This window comes from Hippichthys cyanospilos, chromosome 10 (assembly GCF_059441005.1).
Source record: "Hippichthys cyanospilos isolate Australia breed blue-spotted pipefish chromosome 10, RoL_Hcya_1.0, whole genome shotgun sequence".
NCBI classification, from domain to species: Eukaryota; Metazoa; Chordata; class Actinopteri; order Syngnathiformes; family Syngnathidae; genus Hippichthys; species Hippichthys cyanospilos.
In genome coordinates this window covers 4,009,170-4,032,453 of record NC_142378.1, presented here as the reverse complement: position 1 = coordinate 4,032,453, position 23,284 = coordinate 4,009,170, and the positions used below count along the sequence as shown (strand labels likewise).

General features: G+C 38.7%; 2 protein-coding genes across 3 annotated transcripts in view; one reads left to right on the top strand and one right to left on the bottom strand.

Moving 5' to 3' along the window:
- brinp3a.2 (BMP/retinoic acid inducible neural specific 3a, tandem duplicate 2) overlaps positions 1 to 12,391 on the top strand; it is a 40,985-nt gene extending 28,594 nt beyond the window's left edge. For both annotated transcript variants that reach the window (XM_088425383.1, XM_088425382.1), the window contains exons 5-9: positions 4,716 to 4,821; positions 6,533 to 6,769; positions 8,884 to 9,106; positions 10,213 to 10,555; positions 11,136 to 12,391. In XM_088425383.1, the coding sequence (XP_088281509.1) occupies positions 4,716 to 4,821; positions 6,533 to 6,769; positions 8,884 to 9,106; positions 10,213 to 10,555; positions 11,136 to 11,906 (1,680 nt within the window). In that variant the 3' untranslated portion in view covers positions 11,907 to 12,391. The remainder of the gene's footprint in view (positions 1 to 4,715; positions 4,822 to 6,532; positions 6,770 to 8,883; positions 9,107 to 10,212; positions 10,556 to 11,135) is intronic.
- Positions 1 to 23,284, bottom strand: part of LOC148416660 (uncharacterized) — a 314,743-nt gene that overhangs the window by 105,940 nt on the left and 185,519 nt on the right. The gene's annotated exons all lie outside the window — the stretch shown is intronic.

Sequence of the window (23,284 nt, the reverse complement as noted above, 5' to 3'; positions counted from 1 at the left end):
GCTGACAAGACGCTTCAAAGATACGTCAAAATCCGTCTTTGGGATTGAATGAGTTAATCTCGACAGCCCTAACTGAGTTCAAGGTCCCAAGATGGCCTCTGGGGAAAGACAGAAGCAGTCAAGGAAGAAGGCTTGAATTCTGGAATGAGGTTCCCTCCTAACAATCCATTTGTCCGGCGCTGTAAAAAGAAAGACGGCATGGAGATGACGCTTTTTATCAGCGTGCTCATGATAAGATTTAATCTCCAGCGGCGCATTGAGTCAGCAGGAAACACTGATGAGTGCATATGGCGGAGGGAAGATAAATGAATCTCGCGAAAGCGTGCCAGTGACAGGTTGCCGCCACCGGTTGTCACCTTCAGCTAGCGCCGAGCAATTATGGTGACAGAGGAGAGGGTGACCCTCATTCCTGTCTTTTTTTTTTTTTTTTTTTTTATTCCTCCATCCAGCGGCGTGTGATATGCGGCTGCTGTAGTGGAACCGGAATTAGCCTTTCTGTCGAATGTCAGCGCCGCATGTGGGGCCGTTGGTCGGGCTGTGTCTTGCCGGGAACATCTGAGGAGCGCCAGCAGATTTTTTTGTAGCTACAGACAGGAAGTGCCGGAGAAAGAGTGTTTTTTTTTTTTTTTGTGCGCTAAAGGCAGTCATCTGGCGGAACTGACAGGCGGCAAGTGCAAAGAGCCAGAGTGGGAGATTCACCTCCATCACTTTTCAAAACGAGTCAAAGGAGAATCATTCCCCTACTCTGTGTATCATTTCCATGGGGCAGTGACCCGCGCGCTAGCAGAACGGATCCCTCTAAGCGCTCTCTGCATGATTTGAAATCAAACAAGTTGAGGAGGAAAGGAAAGAGGCAATGCATGGAACCTCCCTCTACTGCCCTGCTGTCAGCATGCAAAGGTGAAATTGAAAGCTCATTTTGCGGGAAAGGACCATTACACTTGGGCTGGGCTCAAGATGGAATGAATAAATCTCATGCAAATGGACAAGTTGGTTCATATGAAAAGGCATGAACCGGTACTTAAAGATTAGATATATATAAATAGAAGTTTTGTCCCTTTGTAAAGATTGATTCGACTCAGCTTGTGTTCTTCATCTCCGGTCTCTCTTATTGATATCTCTCACAGTCATGCATCGCTTATATATATATATATATATATATATATATATATATATATATATATATATATATATATATATATATATATATATATATATATAAGGGTATATGGTTATGGTGTCCCTGGCTTATGTTTTTTTTTTCTCATTGCGAAGTGTAAAACTAACTTTTTTCGGCCCCTCTTTACAGCATTTTCCCCGCTTTACGGCATCAAAAACGATTACAAAATTCAAACTTGGCGTTCATTTTGCGTGTGTATGCTTTAGCGAGTCACACCACGCTATACAAGTGTCACTGCATGGTCGCCGTCACTAAGGTGCTTGTTTTCTGTTGGTCAGCGTTGTGGGTGGCCCTAAGATGCTGGTCTGCGATTGGTTGGTGTTGCAGCGTCACTAAAACACTGGTCTGCTATTGATCGGTGTCAGGGCGTCCCTAATTTACTGCTGGTCTGCCATTTGTCGGCGTTGCGGCGTCACTAAGACACTGGTCTGCTATTGATCAGCGTCATGGTGTCCTTAAGTTGCTGCTGGTCTGCCATTGGTCGGCGTTGCGGTGTCACTAAGATGCTGGTCTGCTATTGGTCGGCGCATGGGGTCACAAAGATGGCTACCTAAAGACTTGATCTCGTGTGAGTGCTTACAATATCGTATATATATATATATATATATATATATATATATATATATATGTGTGTGTGTGTGTGTGTGTGTGTGTGTGTGTATATGTGTGTGTGGAGAGAGAGCGAGAGAGAGAGAGAGAGCGATACGGATCAGTAAGACCACTTTGAAAAAGGCTTTCAATAGATGTGAGGAGTCGGCTCGTGATCGTCCGTCAATCGTCTGACCTTTTCTCCAGTAAACATAAGCGAGGTGCTCTTTCAGCCCGATCCATACTTCTTGAACACACTTGGAGCCATGCGAGCCAAAGTTAGCATTCATCTGAGCCAAGTGCTAAAAACGCCATGAAAGGTGCGTCGCTGTCAAAATGTAACTTGATCTGTTTTGTTATAGGAACAAACAAGCTGCGATGAATATATCATAATGACATTATTTTGTTGCGCTGCTTCCATTCTTCACTTCAGTTGAAATGAACGCCGACGACTTTCACGCACGGCGGCACTTTGATAAGAATAAAGCAAAGTCGGCCACAATTTCCCGCAGTTTCTCCGCACAAGCGCCCCTGTTTCAATACATTTGCCCAATAATGTTCTACGGGGTATTTCGGATACAATAGCAGCTACGATGCAAACCGGAAATTGAATGCGCTGCTCATCATTCAATTTTTAGCCATACGCTATATCATGCGGCTTATCAAATAATACCTTATATCCTTTCAATATTCATGGAGTCGGAATGCCAGTGCTGTATCTCATTTCCTCACATTGATGTTAGTCGTAAAATTCATCATGAACGAAGCGGAGGATTTATGATGCCATAGAAATATTATTGGAGAAGAATTGTCGTCAAATTATGCCCCTCCCCTTTCCTTTCCCGCCGCTTTTCACGCTCGTCCTGTTGGAACTTGTCTCTGATTAGCAAGCAGCGTGAGGTGTCCACGTTGTGTCTCATTTGAGACGCGTCTTCTGCCATTTATTTGTTGCTGATGGACGTCCGTCCATTATGCCCCTCCCCCTTCCTTGAACGCCACTTTTCACACTCGTCCTGTTGGAACTTGTCTCTGATTAGCAAGCAGCGTGAGGTGTCCACGTTGTGTCTCATTTGAGACGCGTCTTCTGCCATTTATTTGTTGCTGATGGACGTCTGTCCATTATGCCCCTCCCCTTTCCTTTAACGGCACTTTTCACGCTCGTCCTGTTGGAACTTGTCTCTGATTAGCAAGCAGCGTGAGGTGTCCACGTTGTGTCTCATTTGAGACGCGTCTTCTGCCATTTATTTGTTGCTGACGGACGGACGCTCACTGTTTGACCTCGTCCGTTCGTCATATCGCAGCGAGAGGCAAATGACAAGCGTGATTAGGACAAGTGGCCCGACAAAGTGCCGTGTCTCCGACCACAAAGCGAGAAAAATGAGAATCACTTAGGTGCGCTACATCATGTCATATAAGTAATAAGCTACCCGCTCGCTAATGAAGCGAAAGGGGATGCTGCGGCAAAACCGAAAGGTCAAGTGAAGCATCCTCAATCAGAGGTTAAAACAAAGAGGAACAATGAGCTATGTCAACACATGTCACCTTTATTTACATTTTACAGAAGCTTAAACAATGTGTCCGTTTTTTTTTTGTCCTGCACATTGACTGAGAAAAGCGATGCGTGAATGTGAGATATAAATAAGAGAGATCGGAGACGAAGAACACAAGCTGAGTCAAATCAATCTTTACAAAGGGAGAATACTTATGTGGGCCTTTCTGAAATAGTGGTGTATGACACCATGGAACAGGCTTTGTTTTTGCAATATGAAGTGTATTTGCACATCCATGACACCAGGGGGTGCAGTGACACACTTTGTCAAAGTCTGCATGGTAGGTTAACTTTTTAGATTGCTATCAACATCTAAAAAAAGTATAGAAAAACAAATAAATACAATATATTTTTTCATTATTTTTATTCTTAAATTTTAATGTATTCATCTTTTCTCCAAGATAATGCATTAATATTAAATATTGTTTTATTTATTTATTATTTATTTATTATTTATTTATTATTTATTTATTATTTATTTATTATTTATTTATTATTTATTTATTATTTGTTTATTATTTATTTATTATTTCTTTTGTTTATTAACACATATATATTTCTTTTAATTTTATTTATTTGTTCATGAATAAAATAAAAATTATATATTATATATAAAATACATATTTTTAATTTTATTTATTTGTTTATTCATATTTTTCTAGTCTAGCATCCAATGACACAGTTGTCAAAAGAATGTCTCAAGTTTAAATAAGGATTGCCGTAATTCGTTTAAGGCCATTTGATGCACATTGATTTTTTATTTTTTTTTCCGTCTCAGACTAACCTGTAACCCCAAGCTGTTTTCAGTTTTATCACTTTGACAACTTTCAAAATGTCCCCTAAAAATAAGCATGTTTTTCCATGACCTTTTCGAAGCATCCGGTTTAATTATATTCGTACAAAATCACTGTACATATGTCGCTATAATGTCAAAAAACAAACCTCAATCGGCCGCAAAATTCCATGCGGACATCTCTACTTTTTTTGGGTCAACCAATATGGAATTCATGTATTTATTTTTTTAGACATTACTGTATATTTTGGGAGAAAAAAAAAAAAAGAGATAAATCGACCAGTTAGCATTTGATAGCATTTCTTTTTTCCCCAATGCATTTCTGTGTGTCAACGATATGCAGAATTTCACGATTTTATCTACTGAGTGAGAATTGTAGCATACGCATATGGACTTATTATATAAATGCTAATGTTCAAGCTGCGTTCAAATTGTTCTGCATGTTCCCATTTAACAGTTTGACGTTAATGAAGTATAATTTCTGGCAAAAAGAAAGCCCGATTTTTGACGTACAAATCATCATCATCATTGCATTAGCTTGACTGTTAATAGAATGTCAGATTAAATTTTATAGTGATTTTTTTTTTTTTTTACGTGTTGCCCAGGTGACTGAAACTCGCACTGGTCCCCTTGGCTGCAGTAACTATGACAACCTTGACTCCGTTAGCTCAGTATTGGTTCAGAGCCCTGAAAACAAGGTCCAGCTGCAAGGTTAGTTTTGTTTCTTCTTATTTATTAAGTGCTTTTATGTATTCATTTTCTTTCCCCGAGAGGAAACAAGCTTTTCTCTCTGAGGAATATTTTGTATGTTTGCATTATAAAACACAACTTAGCAAACTCACTCACTCACAGGCGGGATGGAAGAATGGCCGAGATTTCCCCGCCGTACTGAAAAATCAGTTCCCCCCAAATTGAATGCGATTGTTCGATCATTTGAGGAAAATTCAAATTTTACATGGAGGCGTGAAAAGAAAGAAAAGGATGCACTTTTTTTTTTTTTAGTGTCGGTTCATTTTTTCTGCCATTTTCCACAAAATCCATTGTTTTCAAGCATGAAATACCGAATGAATTTTATTATAGTCAGCAAAAGTTCAAAAATATGTGAAAAAAATAAAAATACAAAAGATATTTCAAGTTATAGGTTTTGGCCTTTTGTTTTTCTATATGCAATAAACAAAAAACGGGAATGAAAATTTTCAAGTCCCATTCTATTCTAATTTCGTTTTTTTTTTTTTCTTCTTCAATGAAACTTTGAATTCATTACTCCAGGTACCCTTATTTTGTGAAAAACTGACATTTTTGCGGCATAAACGCAGTTGTATTCAGAATTCCGCACTTCAAAACTGTGAAATGCGTAGAATTTCAGAGAAGAAGCTTTCCGAGATCCTAAACGAGAAAAGATGGAGGAATTAAAATCAAAATTCAGGCCATGTCCCCAACAGTGTCATAGTATAAGCCTGAAAAAAAATCTTAGCATGTACATCTCAAATGTGGCTTCAGTTAGCTTAAAAGCTCTCCAAAATTCTACACGAGAAAAGATGGAGGAATTAAAATCAAGTTTCAGGCCATGTCCCCAACAGGGTCATAGTATAAGCCTGAAAAAAAATCTTAGCATGTACATCTCAAATGTGGCTTCAGTTAGCTGAGAAGCTCCCCAAGATCCTAGATGAGAAAAGCTGGAGGAATTAAAATCAAGTTTCAGGCCCTGTCCCCAACAGGGTCATAGTATAAGTCTGAAAAAAAATCTTAGCATGTACATCTCAAATGTGGCTTCAGTTAGCTAAGAAGCTCTCCAAGATCCTCCACAAGAAAAGATGGAGGAATTAAAATCAAGATTCAGGTCATGTCTCCTACAGGGTCATAGTACAAGCCTGAAAAAAAAATTCTTAGCATGTACATCTCAAATGTAGCTTCAGTTAGCTGAGAAGCTCTCCAAGATCCTAGATGAGAAAAGCTGGAGGATTAAAATCAAGATTCAGGCCTTGTCCCCAACAGGGTCATAGTATAAGCCTGAAAAAAAAAATCTTAGCATGTACATCTCAAATGTGGCTTCAGTTAGCTAAGAAGCTCTCCAAGATCCTCCACAAGAAAAGATGGAGGAATTAAAATCAAGATTCAGGCCATGTCCCCTACAGGGTCATAGTACAAGCCTGAAAAAAAAATTCTTAGCATGTACATCTCAAATGTAGCTTCAGTTAGCTGAGAAGCTCTCCAAGATCCTAGATGAGAAAAGCTGGAGGAATTAAAATCAAGATTCAGGCCATGTCCCCAACAGGGTCATAGTATAAGCCTGAAAAATCTTAGCATGTACATCTCAAATGGGGCTTCAGTTAGTCAAACTAGCAATCAATTCTTTAAAGCGAGACACCAACTGCCACAGTTTCTTTTAAAGATTTGTACTAGCGCAAATTTGGTTTCCCAGGTTTACAAATCATCCTCCCGGACTACTTGCGAGAAGGTTTTGTGCAAGCGGCTCTCAGCTACATCGCCTGCAACGGAGAAGGAGAGTTTGTCTGCAAGGATAACGACTGCTGGTGCAGCTGTGACGCCAAATTCCCAGAATGCAACTGCCCATACATGGACATCCAAGCCATGGAGGAAAGCCTGGAGAGAATCACCGAGACGTGGGGGCAGCTTTACAAAGATTTTGAAGAATCAGGTGAGAATGTCCCCGTGAGGATAATCAATTCCTGCCTTCACGTGTTGCCTTCGTATTCACGCCTCGCCGAGGAAAATCAAACTTTTAAGATATAAATTATTCATCCGAAAGAGAGCATAAATTGGTAAGTGTCACATACCGCATTCTTCGCTCGACCTTGTTCCGCAACTTAGGGTGAACTATAAGTGGTTACGTGTTTTTTTTCCTGGTGCAATATCAACGTAGGACACATTCCAAACATCATACCAGAGAGCGGAGGGAAAAAATTACAGCTTTTGCCTCAAGTAGTTTACAGTTTGTCAGGAGGAGATTAATCAGCAATAAAAAGCCATTTATTTCTTCTTTGAACTTTCCTATTACTGCCGAGAAAAATGCTTGAATGGAGGCTGTTAGCATAACATTTGGCTATTATCGCTGCGCTCGGTCATCCCGCGCAGGTGATTATTACTCAAAATCAAACGGATGTCTTTTTTTTTTCCACCTCTCATCTGAAATGTCCCCAAGTGCAATTCCTTTCTAAGTTTATGCTTTTCTAGCAAGGTGTAACGTCAGGTCAGGCGCATGCCCAGAATCCAAAACATCCAAGGTGTCATTATGTCCTTCAGCAAAGGATATCAGTGATTTCCATACCAAACCTTATCAGTACGAGAGACCAGTCCAGACTGATAGCGGCATAGCCGCTAAACAAAGATGGGAAATTAAATCGCCGTGCCAAAATGTTTGGTTTGCTAACAGCTGTTTTTCTCAGCATCCTGTTGTGAAATATCAAAGGATATATTACCGTTTTTTCGGGTTATATAAAACCTTAAATCCTTAACGCTAAAAGTGCTACTTATAATCAGCTGCACCTTTATGTATGAATGTCTGCTTTCAAGTCAAATTCCGTCCCATATAATTTCACCGTATACGGTATTCAGAAAAATACGGTGTCAAAAGGTATAATACCGTATTTTGAGGGGTTTTTAAGTCTTTAAATCCGTAACACTGAAAGTGTTACTTAGAATCGGGTGCACCTTAATTTATGAACGTCTGCTTTCAAGTCAAATTTCTTCCTGTTATTTCACTGTTTACAATACAGGTGTCGGACTCCAGTCCTCGAGGGCCGGTATACTACATGTTTTCAAACCTTTTCCATCAAAAACACCTGATTCAAATGTTTGGGATCATTTTGAAGCTTCTGCAGAGCTTGCTAATTAGCTAATCATTTGAATCAGGTGTGTTTGGGAAGGAAAACCAGAAAACATGCTGGATGCCGGCCCTCGAGGACTGGAGTTCGACATCTATGGTTTACAGTTTTCTGAAAAATACGGTATTTTCAGTACGAGAAACCAGTACGAGAGTGGCCTAGGATGTAAACAAAGATGGGAAATAAAATCAGTCACGACTAAATGTTTGGCTGATTATACATGAACATATTTGCAAATATATTCAAATGTTACATATACATACATACTTATACATTATAATACAACAAAAAAATAATTATAAACAACGCTTCAAAATATTGATATAATAAAAGGTTGCGCGAACAGAAATTGTTCCTTACTTGCACGAGCGCAAATTTTAGCATTTAGCCTACAAGTACGCCAGAGCATAACAGAGTACATTTGAATGTACTTCCAAATACATTTGAATATATTTATACATTTTCAAACGTATTCTTTCTAACGTATCTGCAAGTACATTCATACTAACTTTTACGAAAACTGTTCAATCGGTTTTGCGAGTGAAATTTTCATCATCATAACACCCTGTAATGTTTATGTTGAAATTAAGAAATTCTGTCACCTTTCAGGTCCATTTTTGATGTATGTATTTTCAAAATACTCTCATTTCGTATTGCTATCAGGTATCTGTGTGTGCAAGTCAACTTCTTTCTCATCAAAATCACCCAAGCATGCTTCTTAGCTCGCATTGTGCACTACGGCAAAGTCACGCTTCCCCGAAACGTTCCCGCGACGTTGGAGGCATAGAAAATGCTATCAGAGTGTGACAATTGAAGCAGGACTAAGTAGTCTTGACACAAGCCTTGATGGATTTAATTAAACGAAGCGAACGGAGGTGTTCGCCTAACCCGATGTCAACCGCATATTGTGGCCTTTCTGTTGCTGCAGATGAATTCAAAGCCTTCCACGCAAAGCTACCCCAAACGCATTTCCTCAACACGTCCGCCATCCAACACTTGTGGTCACTCGACAACTTGTTCAACGGGCGCTATGAGCAGTTGGAGAACAACATGCGCGTCATTGCCAAGCGTGCAGAAAGAGTCATCTTCAAGCTATTCGGTTTAAGTAAGAGATGCCACCGCCAGCCGCAAGTTCACTTACCGAGGCAGAGGTGAGCGAACATGTCTGTTTGGTTCCTCTTGTCGAGCTTCTGAAGCATTTCGTTTTCGCTTCTTTACGTTCTGGCTCGTCTTTCTGGCGCGTCATAATGTTCCACAACCATGAAAAACTTGTTTACACAGTTTCCCTCGTACTCATGTTTTCATGATCCTGTGTGTGCTTTAGCTGGTTATTTTTCCCCGGCACAATCAATATTATTAAAATCACCAATGAGTCTCGATTAATATTAACACGATGCCGCTGCTGCAACTATTCAAGGAAACGAGCATAGGATTGACTTAAATATTGAAAGATTTGTTGGTTTAACCTAGTGTTTCATAATTATATTTTGCAATTTTATGTTTCTCAATTATATTTTGCAAATTTTTCCCCCAGGAAAGAGAAAACCTTTTTAATATCCATAAAAAATGTATCATTTTTCACATTAACAAAACAAAAAAGCAATATAAATATTAACACCTAACTTTCAACTCATTTTTACAGAGTTAATACAGGTTAAAGCTTAGTCTAAAACTGAAAAAATAACCAAGTGCATCAAAATGGCTGAAATTAATAAAAAAATGATGCCAATCCTTTGAGCTTGTTGATCTTCACACCAAAGGTATTTCACACTAAAAGAAAGGGGAAAGAATGGAGTAGGAAGCTGAAATTTCACCCAGATGGTGACAACATCTCAAAGTTCAACATGGCAAAACACTAGCAGGAGTATGCTATCCCTTGGCTAAAATATTGTGAGGAGACTGTAGAACTTGTCCAAAAATGGACACCATTTTTCACAATGTTAAAAAAAAAATGCAATCACAGCATTTGACCTTGTGCATCTTAAAGACATGTTTCAAAGACCGTTATTGTGATCCTATTAAAAAATAAAAGCATTACAGAGCGCTAATGAACAAGCCATATCAAAACGCGTATTACCAAGAAATACGGCTTGAAAAGAAAAAAATCAAATGTATCAGGCCGAGAAGTGAAAGAGTGATTTTCTGTGCTTTGCCTCTAAGCTTTTGGATATGTTAATGTGCCGAGCATGTCACTGCTGCAAAACTGGAAGGATAAAGTGCGCTCTTTGTCTCTTTTTGCCCGCATTCCCTCCCGCAGGTCTCAGTCGTACTGGCTGAGTCATTTTCAGTCTCTCTTGTATTGTTCTGAGAACAACCAGCTTGGTGCATTCTCCGAGGAGCTCCACAGCTGCAGCTGTCGATATGAACACATCCCCTGTCAGCTCCCTCCGCCCTGCTCGCTCGGCCAAGGCTCGGCTTGTGCAGAATGCGCGGCGGACAACCACACCCGATGTGGGGGCTGCAACCAAGGATTCGCCCTCATCCAGGGGCTCTGTAAGCCCATGGTGGCGGATTCCACGGAAAACTACCTGGGCTTTGAGACGGACCTCCAAGATTTGGAGCTAGGCTACCTTCTAAAGAGAGCTGATCGAAGGCTTGAGGTATTTTGCAAAGTATTGTCAAGCCTTTTTACTCCATTTCGCTTGAACGAAAAATGAAAACAGAATAGGGTTGTATATTCATTTCAAAATAAATAAAAGTAATCAAACACACAGTCATGTCACGTGTAGGATTTGGACACAGAGGGAGGCAGGGCAAATGAGCAAAAGGATAACATTGTTGTTAGGTTCAGGAAACCGAGAACATTTAATAAAGCAACAAACTTTTTCTCGCGAGGAGAACGGACAGGAACCATCACATCCTGAAGGCTCCTTCCAGTCGAATTACAAATGCTGTCCTTTTATCTTTTATTCATTTGGGTTTGAGCTAGGTACAAACGTGATTGAAGGGTTGGGGGAGACATTTGGCAACAATGTAAAAAATCGGTTTATGACCGCTTACCTAGATCTATTTTGTGATAATTGGAGTTTCAAGTTTAAATTCTGATTGTTATCATGTTTGGACGGCTACAGACTTCCATGAGCTGCTGATATAACTGCGGTATTTATTTTTTTTTGTGCTATGGATGCAAGTAAATGTCCAGACTGAATGGATGATTGTGCCGTTTATTTTTCTTGCCAGGTTCACGCAATTTTCATCAGCAACGACATGCGTCTCAACAGCTGGTTCGACCCCTCGTGGAGAAAGCGGATGCTTCTGACACTGAAAAGCAACAAATACAAATCCAACATGGTCCACATGCTTCTGGGAATCTCGCTTCAGGTTTGCCTGACCAAGAACAGCACACTGGAACCTGCCCTGACACTCTACATCAATCCCTTCGGCGGGAGCCATTCAGAGAGCTGGTACATACCCGTCAACGAAAACAATTTCCCTGACTGGCAGGCCACCAAGCTCGACCTGCCCTTTGAGTGCTACAATTGGACTCTGACGCTTGGGAATAAGTGGAAGACCTTCTTCGAAACCATCCACGTTTACCTTCGGAGCAGGATAACCACGGCCAATGGGGCGAACGACACGGTATATTACGAACCGTTAGAGATGACGGATGCTGGACGTAATCTGGGCTACATGAAAATCAACAGCATCCAGGTTTTTGGTTACAGTATGCACTTTGACCCCGAGGCCATACGGGATTTGATTCTGCAGCTGGACTACCCTTATACCCAAGGTTCCCAGGACACGGCCGTGCTGCAGCTCTTGGAAATACGCGATCGGGTCAACCGCTTGACGCCTCTCGGCCAGCCCAGGTTGGACTTGTTCGCCTGTCTTCTCCGACACCGACTTAAACTGACTGCCGGCGAGGTGGCCCGCATCCATTCGTCCTTGGAGGCCTTCGGCGCCCGCCTGCCCAATTCCGTGGATTATGAAACTACCAAGCTTTGCAGTTAACGGCTGCTCGAAGCATGGTCTCGCCGCCGCTACCAAACGGACTTTCTCGGACGCACCGTCGCCGGTGTATTTGTTTACTTGTGTTCCTTCTTTCAACAGATGACCGTGTAGTGTGTTTAATCATGAGTGGACCAAACCCAGGGCAGCTGTAGAATGTACACCAGACTGCCATCGGGAGTCTGTCAAAGGATAAGGTGAATTGGCGAAACGACGCACAACTCTTTCCCGATATAGTCCATAAATGAAAAGTATACCGCAATAGAAATCCCGATACCGGAAATTGTACGCAAATGGAAGCATTCTCGAGAAGCTTGTTCAAGTTTACTATCCAACGAAAGGACAAAATCAAGTCGTGGTAAATTATTGCAATCGGTTTGTTTGTAATTTTTATATGTTCCCTTTGCTTCAGTAACAGTGCACTTGCCATAAACCCCAGAATGCAGAGGTGTCAATATTTTGTAGATAAATTGATATTAAAACATATGTAACTGATACAAGCTAGTGGACTGTTCTTTCTACCCCTTTCTTTCTTTCTTTAATATATATATATATATATATATATATATATATATATATATATATATATATATATATATATATATATATATATATAGATTGACACAAGTAACGCGTGGGTCATTATGTTACCTGATAGGGACTTATCTTCTCATAACAGTCCATCTGGCTCCTTCTCCGGGCTTCTCATTCATGCATGCATGCATACATACATACATACATACATACATACATACATACATAAATACGCACACATTTCATATATATATATGAATTGATGAAAAAAAGACATTTTTCTTTGTTTCTGACCGTATGTCACCATTCAGAATTTCTGTTGTAGACCACAGAAAAACAAACAAAAATATCCTCTTTGGTTATAATATTGTGTACTGTTGAATATGTTGGATGATATTTAAGGGTTCTGATCATTAATAATGTCTACTATGACAAGTGAAATGTATAATATTCTTGTAAAAATTGTGGTAAATGTCTAGGAATGCATAATGCAACTAGTTAGGCTTCATTAATGTGTGGTGAGATATTCTGTTGACCTTTCAAGAAAATCAAAATGGCGGTGTGACAAAATTGGTGGGAACATTCAAACACTGTTTTGAAAATGTAAACAGCCTTTTTTTTTTTGTTTTTTTTGGAAACACACAATAAGCCCAATAAGGAGAAGGAGCCAGATGGGCTCCCATGGAAAAACAAGTCCCTGCCGGGGAACATTTTTCCTACATATGGATTAAAGATTCCAGAATCAAGATGGCAGCCACCTTTGAAAGTGGTTGAGAACTACCAGGCCAATGAAAGGCGGGAATTTTTTATTTATTTATTTATTTTTTTAATCAAAACCTATTGTAGCAGCCTACAGTTAACAGACTCTCTCCCGCCATGAATCATAGCTTTTCGAGCCTTTTAATAGTTGCATGCTGGATACCACTTCACACGCACACAGCATCCATTATGCTTGGTAAGTGGAAGGCAAAAAGCTGGCTTTGATGAAAGGAGTTCTGACCTTTAAAAGTCTGCCAATAAATGGTATTTGAGAGTGAAAATAACACCCATTTGCCATAAATCAACTTTATCCTCTGTTTAAGCTTTGATGATGTCTTCAATTTTTTTTTTTTTTGCTTTTGAATCATTTCAACAAAATTTCTATTGGAGAGCAGTAAGAAAGTGACAAGAATTAGAGTATATGTAAATTAAAAGTGACTATTTATATGTGCTGTGTTAGGTGAAATATGATATCACATTTAACTCATTCAATCCTAACAACTTCAAATGGATTATTCTTTTTTAATCGGTTACCTCAGCACCTAAAGTAATCAATTACTTGAACAATCAATTATTTTAGTACTTTGTCGAAGAATACTTAATAAATTAAGTACGAAAGTAATCAAATACTTCAGGTAATTAAAAACTAAAGTTATCAATCACTGTATATATTAATCAATTACTTTAGATATTTTACTAATTTAATACTCATGTAATTAATTACTTTAGGTGCGAAAGTTTATCCTCAATATTACTCTAACCATAAAGTAATAAAATTCTTAAAATTGTTTAATCCAAGGTCATCAAACAATATCTAGAATGATCAATTACATTAGTACCTAAGTACCAATGCAATCAATTACTTTTGAATTTTTGGTACGTAATCAATTACTTTAGAACCTTTAAAGTAATCAATCACCTGAACATTTTTTGCACTTGATCAGTTACTTTAGATCTTTAGTATGTTTAGTAATCAATTGATTTCGGAATTAGAATGAAAAAAGAAAAACGCAAAAATTTTTTGGTCGTTTTTGGTCTTGCATGAGATAAAAAGGAACATTTTTTTTTTTCCCAAACTAGGGCAAAAAAAATTTGGAAAGGAGTCACTCAATTTGAAAATATAAATGGACTATTCCTGTTATGCCATAAAAAAAGATTAAATTATATTGAATTATACGATATCATTCAAACTGCTCAATACCACAGCAATGTTTTCAGCAAAGTATCATTGCAAAGTACGTAAAATTGTCATCTAAAACCCCAAATTGGATTGGCTGACTAATCTTGCGTGTCAAAGCAGAGCAGAAATGTTCTTTATCAAATATCAAAAGAAATCTCATTCGAGTTGACGCCTGAACTCAAATGTCACCGCCCGCCTAATACGCTGTCGCGTAATAGGCCAATTAGGTCATGTACTTTTGACGAATCTGAAAAGTACAAACTCAGATGGCAAGCGAGATTGATGAACGTTGAAAACGCGAGCCTCGCCTAAATTCAACCCCTTTATTTATTTCTTCTGCGCCTATTAACCCATTCAATGCCAAAGACGTATTTTTACGTTTTTCTTAACAGTCCATTTTATATATATATATATATATATATATATATATATATATATATATATATATATATATATATATATATATATATACACCAAAAAAAAACAAGAACAGGATAAAATAAATAAATAAATAAATAAACGAAGGCTAATTGAGATTAGAGTGCAGCCTGAAGAATTTTTCGGCTCCTTTAGAACTGTGCGAAAATCCATATAAACATTATTGCACAAAAGAGAAATATTCTCCTCCCAATCAATATTTCTGCAGGAAGCTCTTCTATTAACGACACGTGTACGGGACGCTTGTCCATTAGGCAGCGGTGCCATCAAAGGGCGAGACAAAAGCAAACTTTTTTTTTTCGAGGTCTCGGGGGTCCAGACGGATGGAGCGAAACAGACCGAGAGGAGGCGAAAGGAACGTGTCGCCCACCGATAAATCAATAGCCTTCTTTATTACTTTCCAGAACAAAAGGATCCGCGCTGAGATCAATATCAGCACAGAGGAGCCGCCGATTTGAAAAAAATAAGGACAGAGGGAGCGAGACCCTGAGACCCTGGAGCAATCAATTACTTTCATACCTAATTCATTTATTACTTTAATTACTTCATTTTTAATTCACCAGGCATGTTAGACCCTCCTTTGGCTAACCACTTGGAAAAAAAAAAAAAAAATATATATATATAGATATATATATATATATATATATATATATATATATATCAGTGGTGGGATGTCAGGGCCAGCAGGGCCTTCTCTGCTGGCCTAATATGATCTGAGATTATCATAACTTTAATAAACTATAATAATTGTAATAAGTAAATTTATTTGAATAAATATATATATTTTAAATGTTTTATTATTTTCCATATTCCGTTCTTTTTGTATCATATTATAATCATTTTGGTTACGATCCTTCAAGTGTTGTAGTTTTATATTAGGGTTTTAAGTCAATTAAAACCCTAGCTTTCAATTCAGCTAATTTAAAAAAAAAAAAATCCTGTTCACTCCCCAGAATGCATTGTGCGGCATATTTAACTCATTCAATCCCAAAGACATATTTTTATGTTTTCATTTATTCATTTACTTTTTCAAAGTCCAAATAACAAATTACAGGTACCTATATACTTATTTTTTCAAGTGAAAAAAAAATCATTTTTACTACCCAGAATACATTGTGCTGCATATTGAAATAATTCAATTGCAAAACCCTTACATTTTTATTCATTTATTTACTTTTTAAAAGTCCAAAAATCAAAATTCAGGTAGCTATATACGTAGTTTTTCAAGTGGAAAAAAAAATAAATTAATAAATAAATAAAAACGCGTTACACCTACTGAATTGCATTGGAGGAAAAAAATTGAGCACATGAATCGGTAATCAGCATTTATTTTCTGACAAAAATCGGCCCAAAAAAAAAAAAAAAAAACATATGCGTGGGGTCATAACAATAACCCAATGTGCATCTATGACAAACATTAGCATCAGCATTATTAGCACAGCAGTGCAGCAAATAAGTCGGTCACCGCCGCATTAGCATGCGGTCCCCCGAGTCACATGGGAGCAAATCAGAAAACAGGGGAGATGAGGAGAAAGAAACCTAATTACTTTTACATATTCATAGCACTTTAATTATAGATAGCATTCGATATTGAACAAGAACGGTCGGCTACATTTCCTTGCGTTTGATTTCACGTACAGTCCGTAAATGCGAACCATCGTCAATCATTCCAATTTGAATCGGCGTTAAAAGCCGGGCCGCTTGGAGACGGGGACGAGCGGCGAGAAACATGGCGGGACGCCGCCAAATCCAATCGGGTTTAATAGGATAATTGAATGTGAGAGAGGCATCCCGGCCGGTGAGTGACGGTACCACGGAGGTGAGGTGTTTAAAAAAAACAAAACAAAAACAAACGCAACCTAATCAGCCCGGTCTCGGAAAGCCGTTCTAGGCAGCAACATCAATTACCCAAAAATTGCTTTAGGGGTCCTCTAGCCCGGTTTGCCGATGCGTCTCTTATTAGACGATATTTCGCCGTGACGTTTTCTCAGCAGTGGACTGAGGGAAAAAAAACAAAACACAATATTATTCATGAATTACGTGGTCACCAAATCACATTTTCCAGTGTTTTTCTCTGCTGTTTGCATATAATAAACTCTCCGGGATGGAAAATTTGCACCTCGTAATGCATGGACGTAATTGATTTGTCGTTTAGTTAATAACAGTCATTTATTTATTTTGCTTTTTGTTCAGAAATGCAATGATTGTGAATAGGACCATCAGAATAGGTTTGGCATTATGTTACAATTTATGGAAATTCTTTTGATTTTTTTACGATATCATAAAAGAAACAACGGGGAAAAAAAACAGCGGAAATTTCCAGCAGATGATTAAAACGTAAAATTTCAAAATGCAATGACTGGCATTTCTACGTTATTACAGCAGGGCGTGCAAGATGTTGTGTACATAAACAATCATTGTCCACATTTTGGACCATATAAAACCATTATAATTATAATCTTTGAGATGCATTTTAATAAGATTTACAGCATTAATTTTCCTGAGATTTTTGCAACATTCCGTGTCAGCAAACATAAAATTCCTTGTTGACTTGTGTTTCACCTCAAGACAGTAGGTGGTGGTAGAGAGTAGTTAATGGTTATGTCTTATATATTTATATGTCTTATATTTAAAAAGTAATTAAATATCTTGGATTGAATATGAGGACTGTAAAAGTACATCTTTTGAGTGAATGAGTTCAACTGAATTATGTTTTTTTCGCCTCGAAATTTTGCTAAACTCTACACATTGTCCATCAATAAAGATGCCATTTTTATAACTGTGTCCAAGGCGCCAAAGGACACCTCACAAACTTCAAACTGCATTGCGCCACCCCAGTGACAATAATGCTAAATTAGTGCACAGTGAAAATGATTCAATAGCATTTTATTTACATTTTTGACCGAATATTTTCTAAATCCAAGTTTGAAAGCAGTTTAAACCTGCACGGCCTTGATTATACTTCCTTTATAAGAAGCAATTCCTTGTGGACAAATGCTTTTATTGGAGGCTTACTGCCACTGACGAGTTAAAGTGAAATATATAAGACCACAGGCAGCAGTGCGTATATCACAACCCGTGCTCAAACACAAGTCTTATCACGAACAAGCAGAGAAACAATAAAAACACCCGTACCAAAGGGTAAAAAGGTAGTAACGCTGAGGGATTTTTTATTTTATTTTGCGCACGGTCATTTTTCACTTACTGATAATACTCCACCTTAGCTGTTTAGCCATACAATTAAGTTAAAAAATTTCCTCGGTGAAAACTTCACAGAGAAACTGTTGTAGTCTGTATTATACGTGCGCGCGTATTTGCAAAAACACTTCACATCTGAGAGGGACAAAAAGAATTAGGCCATTTTGTTTCAGCCTTGAGATTCTTGAAAATTAAAATCGCCTCTTCATGGCAAAAACATCCCATCTCAAGTACGCACGCACCCGAATCAATTCCCGCGCAAACTAAAGTGCCGATAAGATTTCCATCCGAGGCGTTCGGGGGCACTCGAGATTTGTCGCGTGCGGCGTGCGGCTCTTTGCAAACTCGGCTTGACGTGCATCGGCAATCAAAGGGAGAATATGCATAGCAAACAGCTTGCTTAATGAACTCGAAACAAACAAACAAACAGCAGCCAATCAGCGTGTATTGTACACTTTGGAGGCGGATGATTGGCGGGAACCACATCCTGCAAATTGCTTCCGAGTAGGGCCGGGTGATACGGACAAAAAAAATTGAATCGCGATTATCTTCGCTCACTAACATTACAGTTAAAGGGTGATAAAAAAATCCAAAAATCAATTTTAACAAAAATTTCACTCATAGCATGTATATAAATCTTGAAAGGAATATATTTGCGTTACCTTTTTAAAAGGTAACACTAACACACAGGAATACGAACAAAAAAAAAAGGATCTTTCGATCACTCTGCCAATGAAAGATCCAATACAAGTCTAATATGAGCAAAAATATATCAAAATTGGGTCACTTCAGGCATAAATGTGAATTTACAATCTCTCAAAAGTGTCCCCGCGTACCCTACGGCACACCCGTACCGGAACTGTGCAGAAATGGAAAACCTGTGTCCTTCGGAGGTCCCGCGTCTACGTTGCCTCACGGTCTCTGCACAACCTCAATGGAAGCGATCGGCCTGATAGTTTGAAAAATGAAGAGCACAAAAGCGCATCTAAGGAACTCTTACAGAGCAGCCGCACTGTGAAATTGATTTTAACTGAAATTGATTATTTAATCTGGGACACAGGGGTCATTAATTTCTAATCTCTGCCTCCGATCGATGGCGTGTCCCTAAAGCATTGTGTGAGTGGCTTTCAACTCCTGTTTACTAATCACATTCCAATACAAAAGCTTTTTTTCATTGCGTGAAGGCTGAAGGCCTTCGCGTCTTATTCCTGTTATAATTCAGCTTTAATTCAACTTTTTTGGACAAGTGTCTACATGCGATTCCACAAAAGTCATCCGACTCATTTCATTCCGATGTCAATATCGACCAAATGTTCATGATACGGGGGTAAAATTTCCCCATTCTGAAAATTCCTCAAATTCCAGGTGCACATTGTACGTGCATAAATAAAAAGTATATCGTGTTTAATAAAACCCTGCCTACCTTTCTTTCGCATGCCCAGTGATCTCTAAACCGTAGTACAAACGCCGAACATGTATACGTCTCTTTTTGAGCACAAACTTTGTTTTCTTTTACAACACACAACATACGGTGCGCCAGAGCATGGTGCGCGGCCGCTAATTTTACATGCAGCTCCCAGCATTCCCATTTTCCATAATGCAATGCATGTTTTCTTAAAATACCACCTTAGCCTGTGTTGTCTCAGAGTCATTCCCACATGCATCCGCTTACACCCCGCCCCCTCCCTCACAAGTAAATCCCCGCTCAGCTCTTAGACTCAGCCGTAAGCATGCTGCATGTAAGTCATGAAGAGTTGTTGCCAAAATACCCTTGTATAATGTCATAAAAACAGATATTACTTCTCACACACGCATAAGGTACTTATAGTGTGCGTCACCGTCTGTCTGTTAAGAAGTTTCCAACATTTTTCCAACGCAGCGGGATGATGGTCGAGCAAGTTCAGCTTCGATTCTGAATCGAATCAGAGTCCCCATCATGAGAGAGTAAAAGATTTCCAACTATAGTTTTTATAGTATTTTGACCATTTTGGGTCATTTTCTTCCGCAACATTCTTAGCTAAGAGATGTCACACTAAGCTGTCATGCTATTTTTAATGCCATTTATAACTGAATAGAATATCGTTTTGAATCAAAAATCGATTCTGAATCAAAACTAATAATGAGACGGTAAAAGATTCCCAACCTTAGTAACTTAATCGTATTTTGACCATTTTGGGTCATTTTCTTGCCACACTAAGTGGTCATGCCATTTTTAATGCCATTTTTAACTGAATAGAAAATCGTTTTGAATTGAAAATTGATTCTGAACCCAATCGGAGCCCCCAAAATTGGAATCAAATCATGAGAGAGTAAAAGATTCCCAACCCGAGTAACTTATAGTATTTAGACCATTTTGGGTCATTTTCTTGCACAAAATCTTGGCAGTATTTTTATCCAGGGGATGACACACTAAGCGGTTGTGCCATGTCACCATCTGGGTGAAATTTCAGCTCCCTAGTGTCACCTTTCTATGCTTTCCCTCTGATGTGACTAGTTAAATTAAATATGCCAAAACATTCAAGGAAACCACCACCATGTCAAAAAATGCATTTTAACTGTGATGGCGATTTCCGCAAGGAGAGATTTGGTGGAGGGGGGTGGGGGGCTATGAGGGGGGGGGGGGGGGGGGGGGCATAACAAAACTGAGTGCTGAGTAAATTGTGAAGTCATCCCTCTCAATTCTTATTCCATTTGACAATCGCGAGGGTGTGCGAACGCGAGCGTTTCCGCATGCAGCCATGCACGTATTTTCATTCTGCGGAGAAGCAACAATTTCCCGTGAGACGCACAAATGACTTTTTGAATCCAAATTGAACGGATGGGCTTAATACGAACATCTCAATAGGCATGGAAATACCAAGGTTATTTTTATGATTATACATACAGTCATGTCAAATGGTGACGAATGCTCCTCGCAATTGAACCGAGGACAAATCATTCGCGTGTATTGCTATTTGTATTTTTGGCAAATGCATCAAAAAAATAAAAAAATAACCTCTTGTGTATCTGCTGAAATTGCTCCTGGAACGGAGTCAATGATTTTGACAGAACAATGACATTTTTTTTTTTTTTTTAGTATGGAGCAAAAAATAAATCATCTCAGAGACATTCATCAGAGACAGCAGTTTCTCCTGTTGAACCGGAAAAAAAAAAAAAAAAAAAAAAAAACTAAATTGAAAAATGCTATACTCGGTTTGCGATTGTATATTATATTTTTCAAACTACTTTCTGGGATTCTCGGAATCAAGCGAGCCATTTCATAAAAGTGCACTCACTTGAAACACTGCTTGGCCTCTTGCAAGCACCGATGTCGCCACTTGACTTGAACTGGACGAATTATTAAATGGGAAAAATCCCATCATTCTTTTTCTAATGACCCTTGTGCAGTATTGCGTCCATTTTTTGGACAAATTTTTCCTTATTCTACTCAGAGTGTTTTAGCCAAGAGATGTCAGACTCCTGACAGTGTGATATCTAAGTGGTCATGCCATGTTGAAGTTTGATATGTCGTCATCACCTGGGTGAAATTTCAGCTCCCCACTGTCTTCTTTCAATGCTTTCCCTTTGATGTGAAAAGTCTTGGATGTAAAAAGGATTGGACAAAATACAGCACAATGGGTAAGTTAAACAACAGGTCTAAACGATTATTTTGTTATTAAAATAGTTTATTAATTTGTAATTATATCACGTCAATGAATTTATTAAGTAAATGAATAGGTTTTGCTTTACAGTTCAGACATTCAATCCCAGATGCTAATTTACAAGATTTTTTTAATAACATAAGTTTTGATTACTGATGCAATTATTAATTAAGAGCAAAAAAAAAAAGTATCATTTTATGTTTATGTTTTATAGTTCGAAAAATTGTGTGTGTGTGTGCGTGTGTGTGTGTGTGTGTGTGTGTGTGTGGGGGGGGGGGGGGGGGGGGGGGTTGGGGAGTATAAAACATTGTGGCTTGTGAAGTAGTGGTTAAAATCCAGTAGCCTAAAATATCGTTCTAAGTGTTTATTTTAGTGTAGAATACAGTAAAACACAATTATAAATATGTAATCTAAAACACATACATTCAAATTATTTTGTTTCCTTTTAGCTTTTAACAAATAAATACCGTAGTTCCCCACGTGAAAATGCACCTGTGTAAAAGACGCACCCTTAATTTTCCACTCCGTTTTAAAAATATTCCTGTGTGTCAACTGACGGACTCGGACGGCGGTTGAGTCTGCTTGCTTCTTTGATTGCACATAATGCCGTGACAACCCCTAATCGCTAATTGCTCTTAAATAGGTGGTAATAACAAATCTGTAGATATTTCCGCTTGGTAATATCATCAACTGTTGGACCTTTAAAATTCATTGAAGCTGTTCTTCAGTGCCTCTGTTCCTCCTTGTTACAACTTAAGGGCACTGCGCTCTCGCGGACAGGAGGGCTTGTGTGAACTCCACGTAACCTTGAAGTGTCCCACATGCATTGAGATGGAATCGCTAAGCAAGCTCCTGGGAGTCTCTTCTGTTGATGACCCTGAGCTCTGAATGTGTTGACTTTCCCTAGAAGTAGGAGCCCCCCCCTCCCGCCCCCACCCGGCTCCCTCGCTTCCACGGTCAGAATCGTTTTGCCTTCGAAATGGATTCACCCCAATTGTCAAGCAACTGAAGGCAAAGTTTAGCCCGTGGGGTTGTCTCCAAGGGCTCTGACCTTCTTCTGTAAATGACATTTGCTGAAGGTTTTGAGGATGCTGTTTAACCTTGCTGGTTTGTTGGGGGTCAAACTGACCCATTTGAAAGTTGAAAGAAATGTTCAAAGGAGTTTTCCAGGACATGACGTCTGCTTAGCTTATGTTTAATGAACGAAAGAAAGGTAAAATGACATTTTTGGGCGTTTTCTTCGCAACTTTTTTCATAAATAAGCAAAACTTGGGTGAAAATGACCAAAGATTCATGAATTTTGTACTTTGAACACACAATCTGAATCCTTTCCATATATACACATGGACCCGGGTCAAATTGACCCAGGATGCCAGAAACATACCCAACATATGGCTATACTTTGTACATAGATTTACGATGAAAACAAATGGAGTTTTTTACACTTTTGGATAAATACACACACCTCTGGGTCATTTTGACCCAGTTTTATTACTGCTGTTTTTGAAAAATGAACATAAATCACTGGTGTAAAATAATATTGCATTTGCATTTTACACATTTCTGACTAGTTTGGATGACTAAATACACACCGGGTCAAATTGACCCAGGAAGCCATTATTCTAGAGAGC